The sequence below is a fragment of the Plasmodium fragile genome (genome assembly GCF_000956335.1).
Source record: "Plasmodium fragile strain nilgiri unplaced genomic scaffold supercont1.85, whole genome shotgun sequence".
Lineage (NCBI taxonomy): Eukaryota > Apicomplexa > Aconoidasida > Haemosporida > Plasmodiidae > Plasmodium > Plasmodium fragile.
In genome coordinates this window covers 66,499-81,669 of record NW_012192665.1, presented here as the reverse complement: position 1 = coordinate 81,669, position 15,171 = coordinate 66,499, and the positions used below count along the sequence as shown (strand labels likewise).

General features: G+C 42.4%; 2 protein-coding genes across 2 annotated transcripts; both read right to left on the bottom strand.

Moving 5' to 3' along the window:
• Positions 1–2,842: 2,842 nt before the first annotated feature.
• Positions 2,843–5,377, bottom strand: AK88_04976 (uncharacterized protein; the record flags this gene model as incomplete). The annotated part of the gene is made up of 2 exons (XM_012482580.1): positions 2,843–5,012; positions 5,175–5,377. 2 exons carry the CDS (start codon positions 5,375–5,377, stop codon positions 2,843–2,845), a joined length of 2,373 nt encoding a protein of 790 aa, XP_012338003.1.
• A 1,167-nt stretch (positions 5,378–6,544) lies between these two features.
• On the bottom strand, positions 6,545–14,905 carry AK88_04975 (uncharacterized protein; the record flags this gene model as incomplete). Its single annotated transcript, XM_012482579.1, has 1 exon — positions 6,545–14,905. The coding sequence occupies one exon, from the start codon at positions 14,903–14,905 to the stop codon at positions 6,545–6,547; it is 8,361 nt and encodes a 2,786-aa protein (XP_012338002.1).
• Between the last annotated feature and the right edge of the window lie 266 nt (positions 14,906–15,171).

The window sequence follows — 15,171 nt, the reverse complement described above, 5'->3', positions numbered from 1 at the left end:
CGCATCAATCTGCATGTTTCACGTAATCCTTTTTATAACTGAGCTTCGTTTTGCTTTTTGCAAAATTGTGCAAATTGTATGTGTTCGCATGTGCGTATAACTTTGTTACGTTTTTTTCTTTTTTTTTTTTTTGAACTTTATTTTGTTCAGGGTTTAGGGTTCAGGGTTTATTTAATTTTTATTTCTTGCTCCCCCTTGGCAATATTCCCCTGTGGCGTGTTCTTTGCTTAATTCCGTTCAGAATTTTTGCTGCGCTTGGTTCGTTTCGTTTATGTCGTTTGCTTGGCTATTATATAGTGTCTTTGTCGATACTGGCTGCCGAGCGCCTTACTTACCAGTGCGGTGCATTTTACGCAATTGGGAAAAATGGTATACTGTATGTGCCATGTCATGTATTGCACTGCATGGCGCTGTGCTACATGTGCATTCGGACGATCAACTTGTGCGTGTTTTCCCCGTCTGCACGAGACTCGCCAAATTCGTGTGCGCGGAGTTAAAGGTAAAAATATGCACGGACATGTGCAAGCGTATACAAAAATAGGAAAGCGAAAACACGTGTGGATAAATGTCCATGCAATGGAATGTATACAAGGGACCTACGCTCGCTCACGTGGTGTATGGCGAGCGTTTTTGTGTCAACCCCTCCTCCTATACGTAAATATACGCAATGGATTAATCAAAGTGGGGAATTTTTAAACGGGCACATGAATGTGTATATATGTACATGTACGCATAAATATATTCGCACATACTTCATGCCAAGTGTGGAGGGTTACCCAGGACATGTATTTTGAATGCTTAACAAAACAGCTCTTGCGCAATGTTTTGTCAACAACTACTCTATAAAAATAAAAGGGAAAGGACTGAATGAGTTAAAGTGAGCACGTGAAAGAAAGGATATGCGCTACTTCCCCTTCAGGACGGAGTTATTAATAAGCACGCATACATTGTACATTCATATGCACGCCCATACGTTCCATGATACGTATTGTGTATATGCGCATTATTTTTCTGCCCAACTTTGCTTTTTTCTTAAAAGCATAATCTTTGCTTTAAAGAATTTTGCTCTATTTCATAACATTTGGTGGGCAGTAAACGTTGCGGAAAAAAAAAAAAATAAACAAATAAATAAATGCACAAAAAAAAATAAACAAAAAAATAAAAAAATAAAAAGCAATAAAATGACAAAATGTCGAAAAATAATAAAATAAATAATTTCATAAAATATGGTACTAAATCTGCACATTAAAGATGCCGTTTCCCTTGTTTAACATTTCTCCTTCTCTAATTTAAAAAAAACACGCGCTTTTCATTTTGCGTGTCCATCACACCTTTGCCAAATACAATTACATAAATATAGTGTAGTACACAAAAATTCTCTTTTTTTAGCAACATATATTTTGTCTCATTTTATCCTCCTTGCAAGTAATTCAATATAAGCTACATTTTTCTATTACTATTTTTCAGAGTCAACAAAAGTTGGGTAATCTGTTAAAATATGGTCCGTGCCTCTATTGTCTTATTTGCTATTGCCGCATTAGATGAATATATTTGCTCCGCAGAACAAAAAAATAAAAAAAAAAAAAAAAAAAAAATCAGGGAAAAATGAAGAAAAAACAACGAAACGATAAAGTATCAAATACTAGAGAAGATAAAAAAATACGCAAAAATTTAAAACAACCAAATGCGTTCATTGTCAAAGTTCTTACCTTTTAAACCAAAAGTGCTTGCACGCAAAATTCTAATTTTGTAATCAACCTCAGCGCAAAAAAAAAAAAAAATGGCTATACATAAATCGTCGCAGTGCCGGTCAAATACCAGAGCGCGCCGCATAAATATACAGCACATCTTTCGTAGTACATATGTTCATTCCCTTCTACATAAAATAACATTCCGTTCGAGCGACTTTATTTTGAAAAGCGTTTCCCCAAGGGAAAAGAGGAACACTCGTTTGTTCATACAATATTGTAGTTTCGCCTTTTTTACAAAGTGGAACGCAATAAAGGGAGACACCCCCGCGACATTGCATGTGCCGCGTGACGGTTGCACATTCGCCAGCACACAATGCTCTTGGGGTGAATCAAAAACGAAGAGAGAAAAAAAAGGCAAAAGAACCACTAGTATGTTGATTGTAAAAATGTTGCCAAAAAATACATGTCTAACTGGGAGGTGGCACATTATTTCGCATGACACATCACTTTTGGGGGGGGGGGGGGGGCCAATTACGTGTGCATGTGATTCAAGTCTGGGCAATTTTGCCCCCCTCCGAGTGGAGGCGTCTTTTTTCCGCAAGGTAAAATTTATAATGCAAAAAAAAAAAAAAAGGGTTGACATATAGGCGCAAAATGAACAAACGGGCGAAAAACGTATGAACAACTGAAAAATGCTCAAATGGGGATAAAAAAAAAAAAAAAAAAATAATAATAAAATAAAAAGAGTTGCACTAGTGAAATGCGCAGCGAGATGATTCTCTTGGTGTATTCTGTCTCTACATGTATTACTAATGTTCTCGCTTTTTTCCTTGTCGCTCCTGTCCCCCCTACGCAAAATGGGAACCCCTTGCGAGGGTTACACTGTGCCATCATAGACAAGTTCAAATTCGCGCAATGGACAGGTGTCAAAACTGACCACCTGTACGCTTCTTTTTTTTTTTTTTTTTTTTGAAAAAAATAGCGACAAATTGAGTTGCACATGGGACACATGGTCCCAATGGGATACACACTGTTGAAAGTTTTGTGCCATCCCCCATTTGGCCTCTTCCGTGCTTCAGAATCCTCGTGGCGTTTATCCCTTTTTTTATTTTTTTTTGTGGGGAGGTGAGTTTTTTTTACCCCACTCCATTCTACACCGGCAGAAACCACTTCAGGTGCTGAAACTTCTTCTTGAAGTTGTACAAATGCTTGTTAAACTTTATATACAGCACAAACAAAACGGAGGGGGCCTTATGTGTGGGGTAAATTTTAATAGATGAATTGAAATAGACTAAGGCCTTGTGAATATTTTTGGCTACCCCTATGCCGTAATAATGCATGAACCCTAAGTTGTAGCAGGCCCGCGCTAGGGTTTGAATAACGTAAAAGTTGTTTGGGTAGTGCGAAATAATGCTTTTGTAATGGTGATAGGCTAGCTGGTAATCTACCTCGTTAAAGAAGAACATTAGTCCGTAGTTGAACCGCCAGCGGTCGTTGAAGATGAGGCCCTGTTCGTCCACAAAGTCGGCGGAGATTACTTCGTCACTCTGCTTAACCTTTTCATCCCCGCCAAGCTGCTTAGTCTTCCTCACGGCACCGGACCGGAAGAGACACGCACCAGGGTTTACATCGTAGAGTGGGTCAAAAGGTAAGCTGTTCTTGGGATATATGCTGACGTACAAACCGTGCCCCTGATAAGCGTAATCGCCAAGAGTGAAAAGTGATTTAAAATCATTATTTTCTGAAGCCATGGCGAGGAATCTACTAGCATAAACTTTCTTCGCTTTATCATTAGAGGGTAAGAAGAGAGCAAATTTAGGGTTGTTAATATATTGAGATATGCCTATTTGTGATTGAACATTTCCCGTTTCTGCAAGTTGAGCCATGAGGAACAAAGCCTCTTTCATTCTTCCCTTTTCTGTATATCTAATAATTTTATTAGAGGTGTTCAACACGAAGGAGTTATTTTCAGCCACCTTGGCCAGCAAAGACAAAGCCACTTTGCAATTTCTGTTGATGATGATCCCATTGTAGTGCATGAACCCTATAATGTAAGCAGCTAACACATTTCCATTATTTAATGACTTGTAAAACCAGTAGAAAGCGTTGTGAAAAGATTGTGTAATTCCAACGCCACTTAAATACAAACATGCTAAATTGAACTGAGCTGCTGACAAGTTACTCTTTGCAGCTAACTCGAAATAATAAAATGCCAAATGGGGATTCTTTTTAAAAGTCCCTAACCCAAAGAAGTGTATATACCCTAGCCCATTATAACTTAAAGGGTCGTTCAATTTATTTCCTCTAATAAAATAATCAGTAGCTTTACTATAATCCATTTTTACACCTAACCCTAGGAGATATATATAACCTAATAAAGATATGGCCTCGGAATTATCATACTTTGCTGCCCTGATTAGATATGCGAGTGCTTTTTTGTAATTTTTTTCAACCCCGTATATGCCCATGAGGTACCTGCGTGCGATCATGGTCAGTATTCTGTGGTTGTCATGTAAAGACGTTTCTATAAAAAGTTCAATATTTCGAATTTTTTTATTATTCATAGTGTACTGTTCATAACGTGGTATGCTTAGCTTTATCAAATCAGTCATTTCGAAATGGGTTCTACTATCTGCATTGATGATCCCGTTTGTTAGCTTTAAAAAGTACTTAGATGCAGTTTCACAATTCTTCTCCACCCCATAACCATTCATATATCTTATCCCCAACGATAAAATACTTCCAGGATGGTTACCCAAACTACTACTGTAAAGGTATAACAAACTTAAGTTATGATTTCGCGTGAAGTATAATTTGTTTCCATTTTTTTCTAGGTAATCCCTATTGGGAAATTTTTCTATTTGCTTAAAATACCATTTCAACTCTTCTGTGTTATATCTAATATTTTTTATCTGAACAATTATTTTATTGTTTCTTGTGAGTGTGACCACTGGGGGTGCTCGAAAAATCCTTCCATCCTGAGTAGGGCTGTTTCCGTTATCCCCTTCGTCTTTCCCCCACAATTGGCATTTTACACCTCCTCCTCGTAAGCACTCGAACACGCTCCTCCTTAAATAGGCCCCTTCCAGGTGCAGGTACAATCTGAGCAAAACGAACGTGTCTTCTATCTGCGGCTCCTCCACATAGTACGAGTATAAATTTGGAAGGGACAAATAATTTGAGTACATAATGCCCAGGTAGAACTGCGCATCAGCGCTTCCATAATCTGCGCACACCTTCCATATGTACAGCGCGTTGCCAACGTCCCTCTCCACGGGCTCGAGACCCAGGTAGTAGAACACTCCACTCAGCGTTAGGCACCTACAGGGGGGGGAGCAATGTGAGCCATATATGCGGTGTTATCGCCGTTAGCCGCGTCACCCGCGTCAGCGGTGCAAGAGCGCGATAAGACGCCATTAGCAGACACAGCAATATGACGCTCGCGTAACACGCTCATGCGGTACGATGACTCGGCCGACCTACCTTATATCGTAGTGCACGCATGTCCTTAGGAAGGCGAAGGACTTGGCGTACTCGCCCTGCTCCAGCAGCTCGTGCGCCTCGGAAAAGAGGTCTACATTTTGATCCTCCTTCTCATACGCACAGTGATGGAATTCACTCAGGAAGATAAACGTTAAGGCGCACACAGTGGAGAACAATTTTAAGTAACTTGATGCACGATACATGCTTCTACGCCTAAAGCATATCTCTCACGAGTGCGGAACGTATGTGGGGGGTGGTTAGAGGAGAAGCAAATATGAGATCCATGTCAATTAGGCTTAAACTGTGCTTAGGAGGCGTACTGCCTTGGGGAAAATATGTGTACAATTTATTTTTTTTAATCCTCTCCTATATATTTTCTCCCTCAATTTTTTCACAATTCGATATCCTTCAATATTCCCCTTCTTCCCGTTGTTAAACCATTGAAGTGTTTTTTTTTGCCACAGCTTTTTGTACAAATTATATAGGGGCGTGCGGGTTTCTGCCCGAACACTAGGGCAAGCGCATCATGCAGCGTGGCGCGGCGCGGCGCGGCTTTAGGAAATGTGAAAAATATAACTCCATGTGGTCACCCAAGTTTTTATCTCCAAAACAAATGTACACGCTTATTATATTCATTGCGCGTTTTCTTCCCACTTCTCCATTTTAAAAAAAAAAAAAAAAAAAAAAAAAAAATGTCGTTCCGTATTTCCCATTCGGCCAGAAGTTGCATTTTTTTTTTTTTTTTTTTTCCACCAATTCAGAACAGGGCGAAAATTACGTCGCTACGTTGGGCGAAAGGATATTTTCCCTCACAGCGTTATAAAATTAACCGTCTGAGTGGCCGTGCGCGTGAGAGGTACCCACAAAAATTGCTCCGGCCCAACAGCTCTAACACAACCTAATAAGCGTGTCTCCCATAGGTGCGTGACACTGGCATAATTTGTTCAACATGTTTTGTTCCTTTTCCTTTAGAATAAGTTCCTTAATTATGTAGAAAAAAAAAAACAAGAAGAAAATAACAGATAAAATAAAAATGCCCCTGTAAAAGGGGGCAGTAAAAGAAATGGCAATATGTATAAGAATAGAGTTGGAAAAAGAGAGTCCTATAAATGATCAGTTGGGGGACACACACCTACACTTGTGTGTGCGTACATAAAAGCCCGTTATGCTTTGTTAGGGTATCTTTTCTTTGCCCACAACGTGGAGAATAAACCCCACGTTTGCAGTTTTTCCTTTTCACGACCTGCGCATGTTGCCAATTTGTACGAGTCCTCACGTGTTGATAAAGCCTACGGGGACACATCGCCCCGGAGAGTCCACACAAACTATAGCCGCCTTGAACTACGCGTAGTTCGGGTAAGTCGCTCACATTACTCCGCACTTGAAGTCCCTTTGGTCATCCAGTCTTCTGCACAAATGGGAATATGCCACCAGGGAGAGGGAGGAGCCGAGGGACCCAACGGAAAAACATACAAAACAGTCTGCATATTTTCCGTAATGCATATGTTCAGAGTAAGGAATCTCCACTGAGCCACAATGTACCTCTCGCATTTAATGAATGGTTCATTTATCTGCTTCATATATTCTTCCGTGCCTTCCTCCAGATGCTCAGGTGGGTATATTACGCATTGCAGTTGGCACACGTAGACGAAGGTCTCCTCTGAGTTGTCGTTATGCAATAACGATGTTCCATGGGTCGTATTTTCTTCAACAGGTGCTGCCTCCGCCTTTAGCTTCTCTTTTACATTTAGTAGTATTGCAAAATTAGGACATAAAAAACTGCTACCCATTTGTGCCTCAAGAACTTTTGTGTACTCCTCGAGCGGTTTGAAATACAATGTATTATGTTTATTTGGTGGGCCCCATATTTTCCTCTGCACTACTTCTTTAATTTTGAATAACCCTTCTCGCACTTTGTTGTAGTCTGTGTGATATGTATATGATCTCTGCTCTTCGTCTGATAATTCTTCTTCTTCATTGAGTGGACCTGTCTTCTGCGCCTTTTCTCGTAAACCATTTTCCTTCCCCTTGTCTGTCCGCTCTACTTCCAGTAGGCTACTCGCCATCCCCTTCACGTTTATATGATGTGTGTATCCTGTGTTGTCGCCCCAGGAGCCACTCTGATTCCCCTTGCCCAACCTCCATAAGTCCCTCTTAGGAATTAAAAACATTTTGATATCCCTCAGCTCGACAATTTCTATGGTGTTAATTTTGTCTAGGTTATTCCGTTCGGTAAAAAAAAAGTTATTGTTAAAAAGTATTTGCATGTGTTTTAAATGTCCCTCCTTGAAATACACATACCTACCGTCTACCTTGTAGGGTAACAGTTCATATATTTCGCTAAGCACATCGCTTATGGGTTCGTCCTGAGAACACTCTTCAGGGTACACCTCATTATGCATTTGGCCATCTTCTCTCACCCCCTTGATGGTACTAATAAGAGTCCCCCTCAGCAGCGATCGAACCTTCTTCAGATATTGTAACTTGCGTTGAGCAGCAGTCCCTTCGGCTGATTGATCCTCCATCTCGGAGACCATCCCCGTCAAGCCGTACTTCCTATACATGTGAATAGCTTTTTGTTTCAACCCGTAGGTTATAAAAAAGTTAAAATAAAAACACACAGTGGGAATTACCTCCAAAACGTTTATACCTTTCAGCCCTTCGCGATATTGGCACCCAAGGGAGCACATGTCCCTTTGCCAAGGCTCTCGCAAGTGTTCCCTCCATTTCTTCTTCAAAACAAAACAATAGTGATGGCGGAAAAAAAAGTTTTCAATATTATCTATCAGATCTACAAGATTTAAAAAAATATATTCAACATTTTTCATTACATTCTCCTGTACACATATTCTTATGCACATTAGGATGAAGCTGTTAACCGACTTGCTCAATTCTTGTTGCACACATTCGTTCAAAATCATTTGGGTTTTTTTTACAAAGTAGAGTAGCTTCTCCGTCACACAGAGTACTTGTTCCAGCAAAATTTCTTCACTATTCCGAGGGGCACTTTTTTCTTCTTCGCCTAGACACACATCTGTGCAGTTACCTTGCACATGTTTGTTCAGTATTGCGCATTTGTCACTCCGTTTTGTTTCCGCTTTTATCTCCGCTCCGTCGCTTACTCCGTGGCATTTTTTACAATGCGCAAAGTGTACGTTGGTGGGAGTATTCCCTTCCTCATGTGCACTGTGCTTTTCCCCTCTCGCTGCATCCCTGGTTGAGTTTATTTCTTTTTTTTCCTTTGTACATATGTTACCATTCATTGCATATTCCACACTGGTGCCTTCTTCGAATGGACCCCCCACCTGGTGCACTTGACACGTGGTTACTAATGCTTCCCTCACATGAACGAGTCTCTTTTTCAATTCCCTCTCTTCTACACATGATGGGGACAAAAGTTCCACAAACCGGGTTATGCTATCCACCCCTTCAATGTAGCCAATTTGGGTTCTACCCTTTTGTGGGTTCAAGTCATCGGAGAAAGGGCGCTTCGGTTTACAAGTGGCGCTTCTTTTATGAAGTAGACTCTTTGTCCTATGTTGCGATTCATATGGGAGGGTCTCCACGAATATGCAATCTGTACACCCGAGGGCATCCCCAAAAATGTAGTACTTGTTGGAGTGTCTATCCATTCCTAGCAGATGCACCTGAACATCGAAATGTTCACCGACCCGTTCCACATAGCTCTTTCCCTCACGTGAGAGGTGGCTTCTTACATACCCTCGCTCGTTGCTCACATTACTTCTGCCCTTCTTTAGGGCTCCCTTCGTATATATATCCCTCGATAGGACCCCATTAGAAGAAGCATTATTATGTGTACCCTTCATATTTGTCCCCAGAAGGACACCCCCATTTACCTTTTCTCCCTCCCCTTTGAGAATACTACATGGTATTGAATTTATAAAAAAAGTGAGGAGTTCTATTTTGTCATTTGTACTTAGCATTTCGAAGGTCGCACTTTCTTCACACAGGAAATCTAAAGTGGCTAGCATATCTTTTCTACAAGGAGTTTTTTTGCTAGCAAAATAATTTTGAGCCTCATTAGGAACCCAACTCATTTTGTATTTCTGCATTTTTATCTTTTGTAATTCCCTACACCATTCAGAGATGGTTGTTCTCTCCATCTGTCGTTCTTCGTCTTCATTTGTTTCATCACATGGAATGTACATATATGGTTTCCATAGTGAATTAAATTTGGCGTAAGCAGACTTGTTTTCCTTTATAGTTAATTCACTGGAGGCGTCTTCCCATTGCTCGTCATTACCGTGACCACGGGCATCATCACCACCATCACGGCCATCACCACCATCACGGCCATCACCACCATCACGGCCATCACCACCATCACGGCCATCACCACCATCACGGCAATCATCACCACCATCACGGCAATCACCACCACCACCATCGTCATGTAAGAAGGAGTGGTTAATTACATAGCACAACATGAAAAGGCATTTTTTTAAATATATGGGCCACGTCACGTGGTCTAATAACCTCAAGTCTTCACACAGATCGAACAGTTTTTTCTGTTCATTCCTTTCTGTGAAAACATCTAACAACATTTTTCCATAAGCATTGTTCTGAACGTCTCTCTTGTGTAGGATGAAATGGGGAGGGGGGTCACTTTGAATAGTTGTCTCATCGCTCTGTTTTTCTCCAACTGGTTTTATTTCTCCGTTTGCGTTTCTCCTGTGGCTTCTACAATCCTTCTCCTCTGCATCTCCTACTGGTGCATATCCCCCGTCAACTCCTATCCCCTTTCCACAGCATGTTCCGCATTTTTGCTGTTCATGTTGGTAGTTCGTTCGTGAGGAATCTTTTCCCTTCACGAACTCATCATTAGCACTTGAGCCATTCCCTGAAGAAATTTTTTCCGCCCCCGAAATGTTACCTTCTTCTTCACTTCTTCCCCTTGCACCCCCAGTGAAGCGTCTCTTAATTGGGAAATTTAAAATTTCGCTCAGCATAGGATCTTCCAAATGGTCCACAATATAGTAGGAGGACCAGTTGGTCCCTGGACCCCCGTTACCAAATATATCATTTCCTTTCTCCACGATGGAGTAGCATCTTCCATGCCGATCAATTTTCAGCGACCTGTACAAGACGAGCACTATTACCCTCATTATTTCATTTATACAATTATTTTGTCTTCTCTCACAATTTGTTACCCCCTTAAACGTGACGTGTTTTTTGTCCCCACAGATATTTCGAAGACGTGATACAAAATCTTTACTTTTGTACAGATGCTCATTAGGTAGTATCCTTTGCAGAATCATTTCTCCAACCTTTTCTTTACTAAAGGTACTTGTACTTTGTAGGAGTGCATGGTTCAGTTGGCTAACCGTTATGTTGGCATGTGTCACTTGTTTATATGTGCAAAGGAACACCCATATGTTCAGCACCGATTCGTGTTTCAGGGGGTCAATCAAATGGAGAGGAAAATAATTTTCATGCGCGGTGTGGCAAATGCAACGTATGGCGGGGAGTTCCACCCACTTCGCCCCATTCTCCCTTGTGTGGTTTCCCCCCTCGCTGTGACCTCGCAACGTGTTTATGTCTTCCCTCGTGAGGGCATTTTGTTTGGTGTCTCTCCCTCCTTGGGGACAAAAACTGGACGAGGCAACGTCGAAATCTTCCATAAAAACATGTTGCCTACCCCACTCCCCCTTCTCTTCCGTCTTTGCCTTACCCCTGCACCCACACGAGGGCTCATACTTGTCTACGTGCCCCTTTTGGCTCTCCACGAAACTTCTAAAAAGGTAAAAGCGAGCCATCTTCTTCGAAGAGGTATCATACATTCCATTTGCTTTGCAGTGTAGGAGAGCGTCTGAGCATAGCTGGTCGTTGATCGAAAGGGAGCACATCCTTGTTAACAATTTCATTTGTTGCTTCTTCCAATGCTCTAATTTAAACTTGTGTGCTAGGATCTTCATGAAAGGAGTGCAAAGCAAACACTGTATATTGAAACCCTGTGTTAATAATTTCATTTCCTTTTTAATAAACTTGTACAATCTGATAATGACCTTTCTGTTACACTTGTATACAGCGTATGGTGCACCCCATGTGCATTTCTTGCTGATGGTTCCATCTGGCATGGTGTGAACACCTGTGCCGCTATATTCAGACAAGCTTACACTTACCATGGAGGTCTCTTCTTCCTGTTTCCTTTTCCCCTTTCTTCCATTTCTTCTCATGTCGCAGGGTTCATTCATTTTGCAAGGTACCTGATCCGATGAGGGGTAACAACCATTTGGGTGTATTCTCCACGATGCAGAATCGCCTTCTTCTTCGCTACTCTCCATTGAGTATGTTCGTTCAGTTAGCCTTTTCTTCGTCTCCTTCTTCTCTTGCTTCTCCCGCTTGTTCTGCTTCCCCACCACTTCCTTCTGCTCCTTCTTCATCCTTCTGTACTTCCCTCCCTGCTTCGCCTTCCTCATCTTTTTACTAATACATTCATACAGGGTTAAGTGGCCCACTAGTTCCTTGTAGGTAAGGTTAGGATACAGCTGCAAAGACTTCACAATTCTGGTGGTAACTTCAAACTTCAATCTCACTTTGGTGAACATAGAATAATATTTATCGTGTACTCTGTCTAGCTTGTAACGATTGTCATTCTCTGAGACTACGTAGATGTAGGGGGTGATGCTGGCGGACGTTCCATAATCAATGTACCATTCCTTTATTACGATTCTCGCATTGATACAAAGCAAGTGTCTTTTTATCTTGTGGTTAATAAATTTTTTTTTTCTTGTTTCTGCATCTTCCTGCTTTCTTCTATACTTGCGTTTTGTTTTCTTCCCAGGCTGCCCCAATTCCTCTGCCATTCCTTGCGCCATTTTTCCTACCACTTCCTCCGTCACTGCATTGCCCACTTCACGCCCCACTTCATTGACCTCCCCAACCGCCTCCTCGGCATCCATGTATGCGCATAGATTCCCCCTCTTCTTCTCCTTCTTCCTTACAATATGCGTTCTGTTCGTATTAAACAAATTAACTGCGGGGTGGCTGAACTGCTTCAAAACATCTGCACCATACTCATAACTTATATTCATTATCTTGGCATACATGATGACCGATTTGCTTTTCTTTCTGGATCCAGCGCGATGGTGATAGTTCTCTACATTGGCCACTTGCCCCACGTGACCTTTTTTTATCACCTTGTCTGAACTACTTGGGTGGCTCCCATTTGGCTCATCCGCCGTAGGGGTACTGCAATTTTTTTTGGTCTCCTTTTTGCATGTCTTATGCTCGGGTTCTGGGGTGGACTTCACCTGGCGCTTGGTGTGGAAGCTGCAACTATGCCCATCGCCATCGCTTGCGGCGTCTTTGCCCCCATCTTGACGCACTTGCCCGTTTCCCTTCCAAGGGAGGTGGCATGGTTTCTCCTCCTCACCCGTGTCGGCACTTGTGTCATCATCGCTGCTGCTGCTTGAGCTGATGCTCATCGTGCTGTGGTCCAGATCATCTAGAGAGACCATCTGCACATCTTCCTCATCGTAAAATAAAAAGTCTTGTGCATGCGAAGAAATACTTCCGTCCACTTCTGTCCACTGAAAATCACTTGATATCTGCTCCTCCGAGAAATATTTCTCCTCGAACTTTTTGTATCGGGCTTCGCTGTCCAGCAGCACTTGTTTGTCCTTTTTCAGCGTCTTGTATTTTCTAGGGGTCTTTTTGGGTGTAGCGGCCTTATCGGGGGTAGCGGCCTTATCGGGGGTTGCGGCCTTATCGAGCGTAGCGGCCTTGTCGCTTTTCTCTTCCTTCTCTGCCCCCTTGGGGGGGTTGTTAAACGAAAAGACAAAATTTCTGAACAGTCCATGATTTTGGTAAAACTTCTTCTCCTCCTTTAATGGCTTCTTCATTTCCTTCTTCACCAAGACGCGCTCCTCCGCGATGGCCACTTCTTTGCTGTGTTGTGGGACGGCCGCGGGGGTGCGTGACACACTATGGCGACCATTCTGTACGACCCCCTCCATATCATCATTCCGCATGCTACCTTCATTCTGGTCATCGCGCCGCTCGCAATACGCATCGGTACTCTCTCCATTGTCTTCCGTCCGATCGCTCCCTTTATGGGGTGACTGCACTTCTCCGCTGGACATGGCCTGCATCGACCAACGCGCAGCACATTCGTTTTTCCCACACTGCCCTTCCCCTCTGATAGTCCCTCTTTCTACTGCATTTTCAAAATAGTTTTCATCACTACTGTTATGATTACCTATGTGGGGAGAACCCGGAAGTGGGTGATCAGGCAGGTGTCTCCCCACTTCTACCTCATTCCTTAAGTTAGCTGCCTCACTCAATGGTAACTTCCTTATCTCATACCCCTCTTTGCGCACTTCCGAAACGCCGAGATGCTCATGACATGATTTACCATGCGATGTTTCATTCATTTCTAATTTTCTTCTCTTGCTTCCACTAGGGTGAATAAGCACGTCGTCCTTCTCCGTTACGTCTGTACGAATGTGTGCACTGTCCACATGCGCCACATGTGGACTTGTCCTCAGGCAGGTACATGCTTTATTAGAGCCATCCAACAAATTCAAATTTTTATCACAGGGTTTTTCCTTCCTCATATGAAACCCTTCTTCATTAGCACTTGCGTTAAGTAGTCTCTTTCCGCCACGTGGGACACGTTCCTTCTGTCGTACTTCTCGGTGCAGTGGTGCTGTAAGAGAAGGGGGATCCCTGTCAGGTGCGTGGTTCGGCATATCTCCTCTCATTTGTAGGTCGAAATTGTCCCCTTGGGAGGGATTGCCTGCACGAAGTGGACACACCGTAACGACACAGTGAGCGTTGTTTGCCACCCCCTTGGTACTGTCCCCGTCCCGCTGCTGTTCTCCCTTCATTTGCGAACAATGCGCGCGGCGCACTTTGCATTCCTTCAGAAGATTTTGGAAACAAAAATAAACGTCCGTGCTGTTATCGTCGCCATCAGCATGGTCTGCAGGATGAACACCATTTAGACCATTCGCCCCATGCGCCCCATTTGCCTCCACGCTTTGTCGATCCACTGCGCGCAAAACAGTATGCTTCCCACCACCATTCATTCTATCTGCAGAATTTGTGAGAACCCCTTCCACAACAGGTTCCCTACACTGCATCAAATCAAGGTGAGGAGAATTTTGTTTCGTTTTTTTTCCACAACATGTGTACTCTCTACTAGGGTTCAGACTTGCATTCCTCTTCTTCAAAAGATGTCGAGAGAAACTTAAGTTCGAATTCAAACTGAGTCCACTTGTATTTTCATTTGTATCAGTCACATGGTTAGAATCATTCATGAAGCCATTTGGAACAGACACATGTCGTGAGAACACAACTGGGTCACCATCATTATGAATCTGTTCTTCGTAGACAGCTCTGTACATATCACCTATGGAGTTATAAACAGTATGATCTCCTCTCACTCTATCAATATGGATGTGGTTTCCATTTATCACTTTTGCTTCTACATGGTTACCCCTTTTCAAAATGGCTGCTTCTTCAAAATTAACATTTATCCCTTCTTCTTTATTTTTTCCACATCCGTTTTTTTTTTTTTTTTCGTATTTTTCTATTTTTCTGTAGTAGTTGCAGAGTGCTTTATTTTGATTTTCCTGTTCGATCATTATTAGGGGTTCTTTTTCAGACATTTCTGTTTTGCTCAGGTCTGGGTTGTCATTCATTTCACCCTGCTTGGGCCACATCCCCCCAGGGGAGCCGTCGCACTTGGCACTTTCTCTCTCCATCCCTTGGTGTGATAACCAGAAGCACCGTCACGCGAGCTGTAGCCAACTAGGCGCAGTCTCGTCCGCAGTGGATTAACGCCCTGGCAAGTGCTACCAGGCAGTTCACTACGATATTACCCCAGAGTGAAGTTTATTACACTGAGGTACACTACAGAGAAGTTGAAGTTAACTACACAGATGTACACCACAGTGAAGTTTATTACACGCAGGTACACTACACCCAAGTTGAACTACACTTTTTTTTTTTTTTTTTTTTTTTTTTTTTT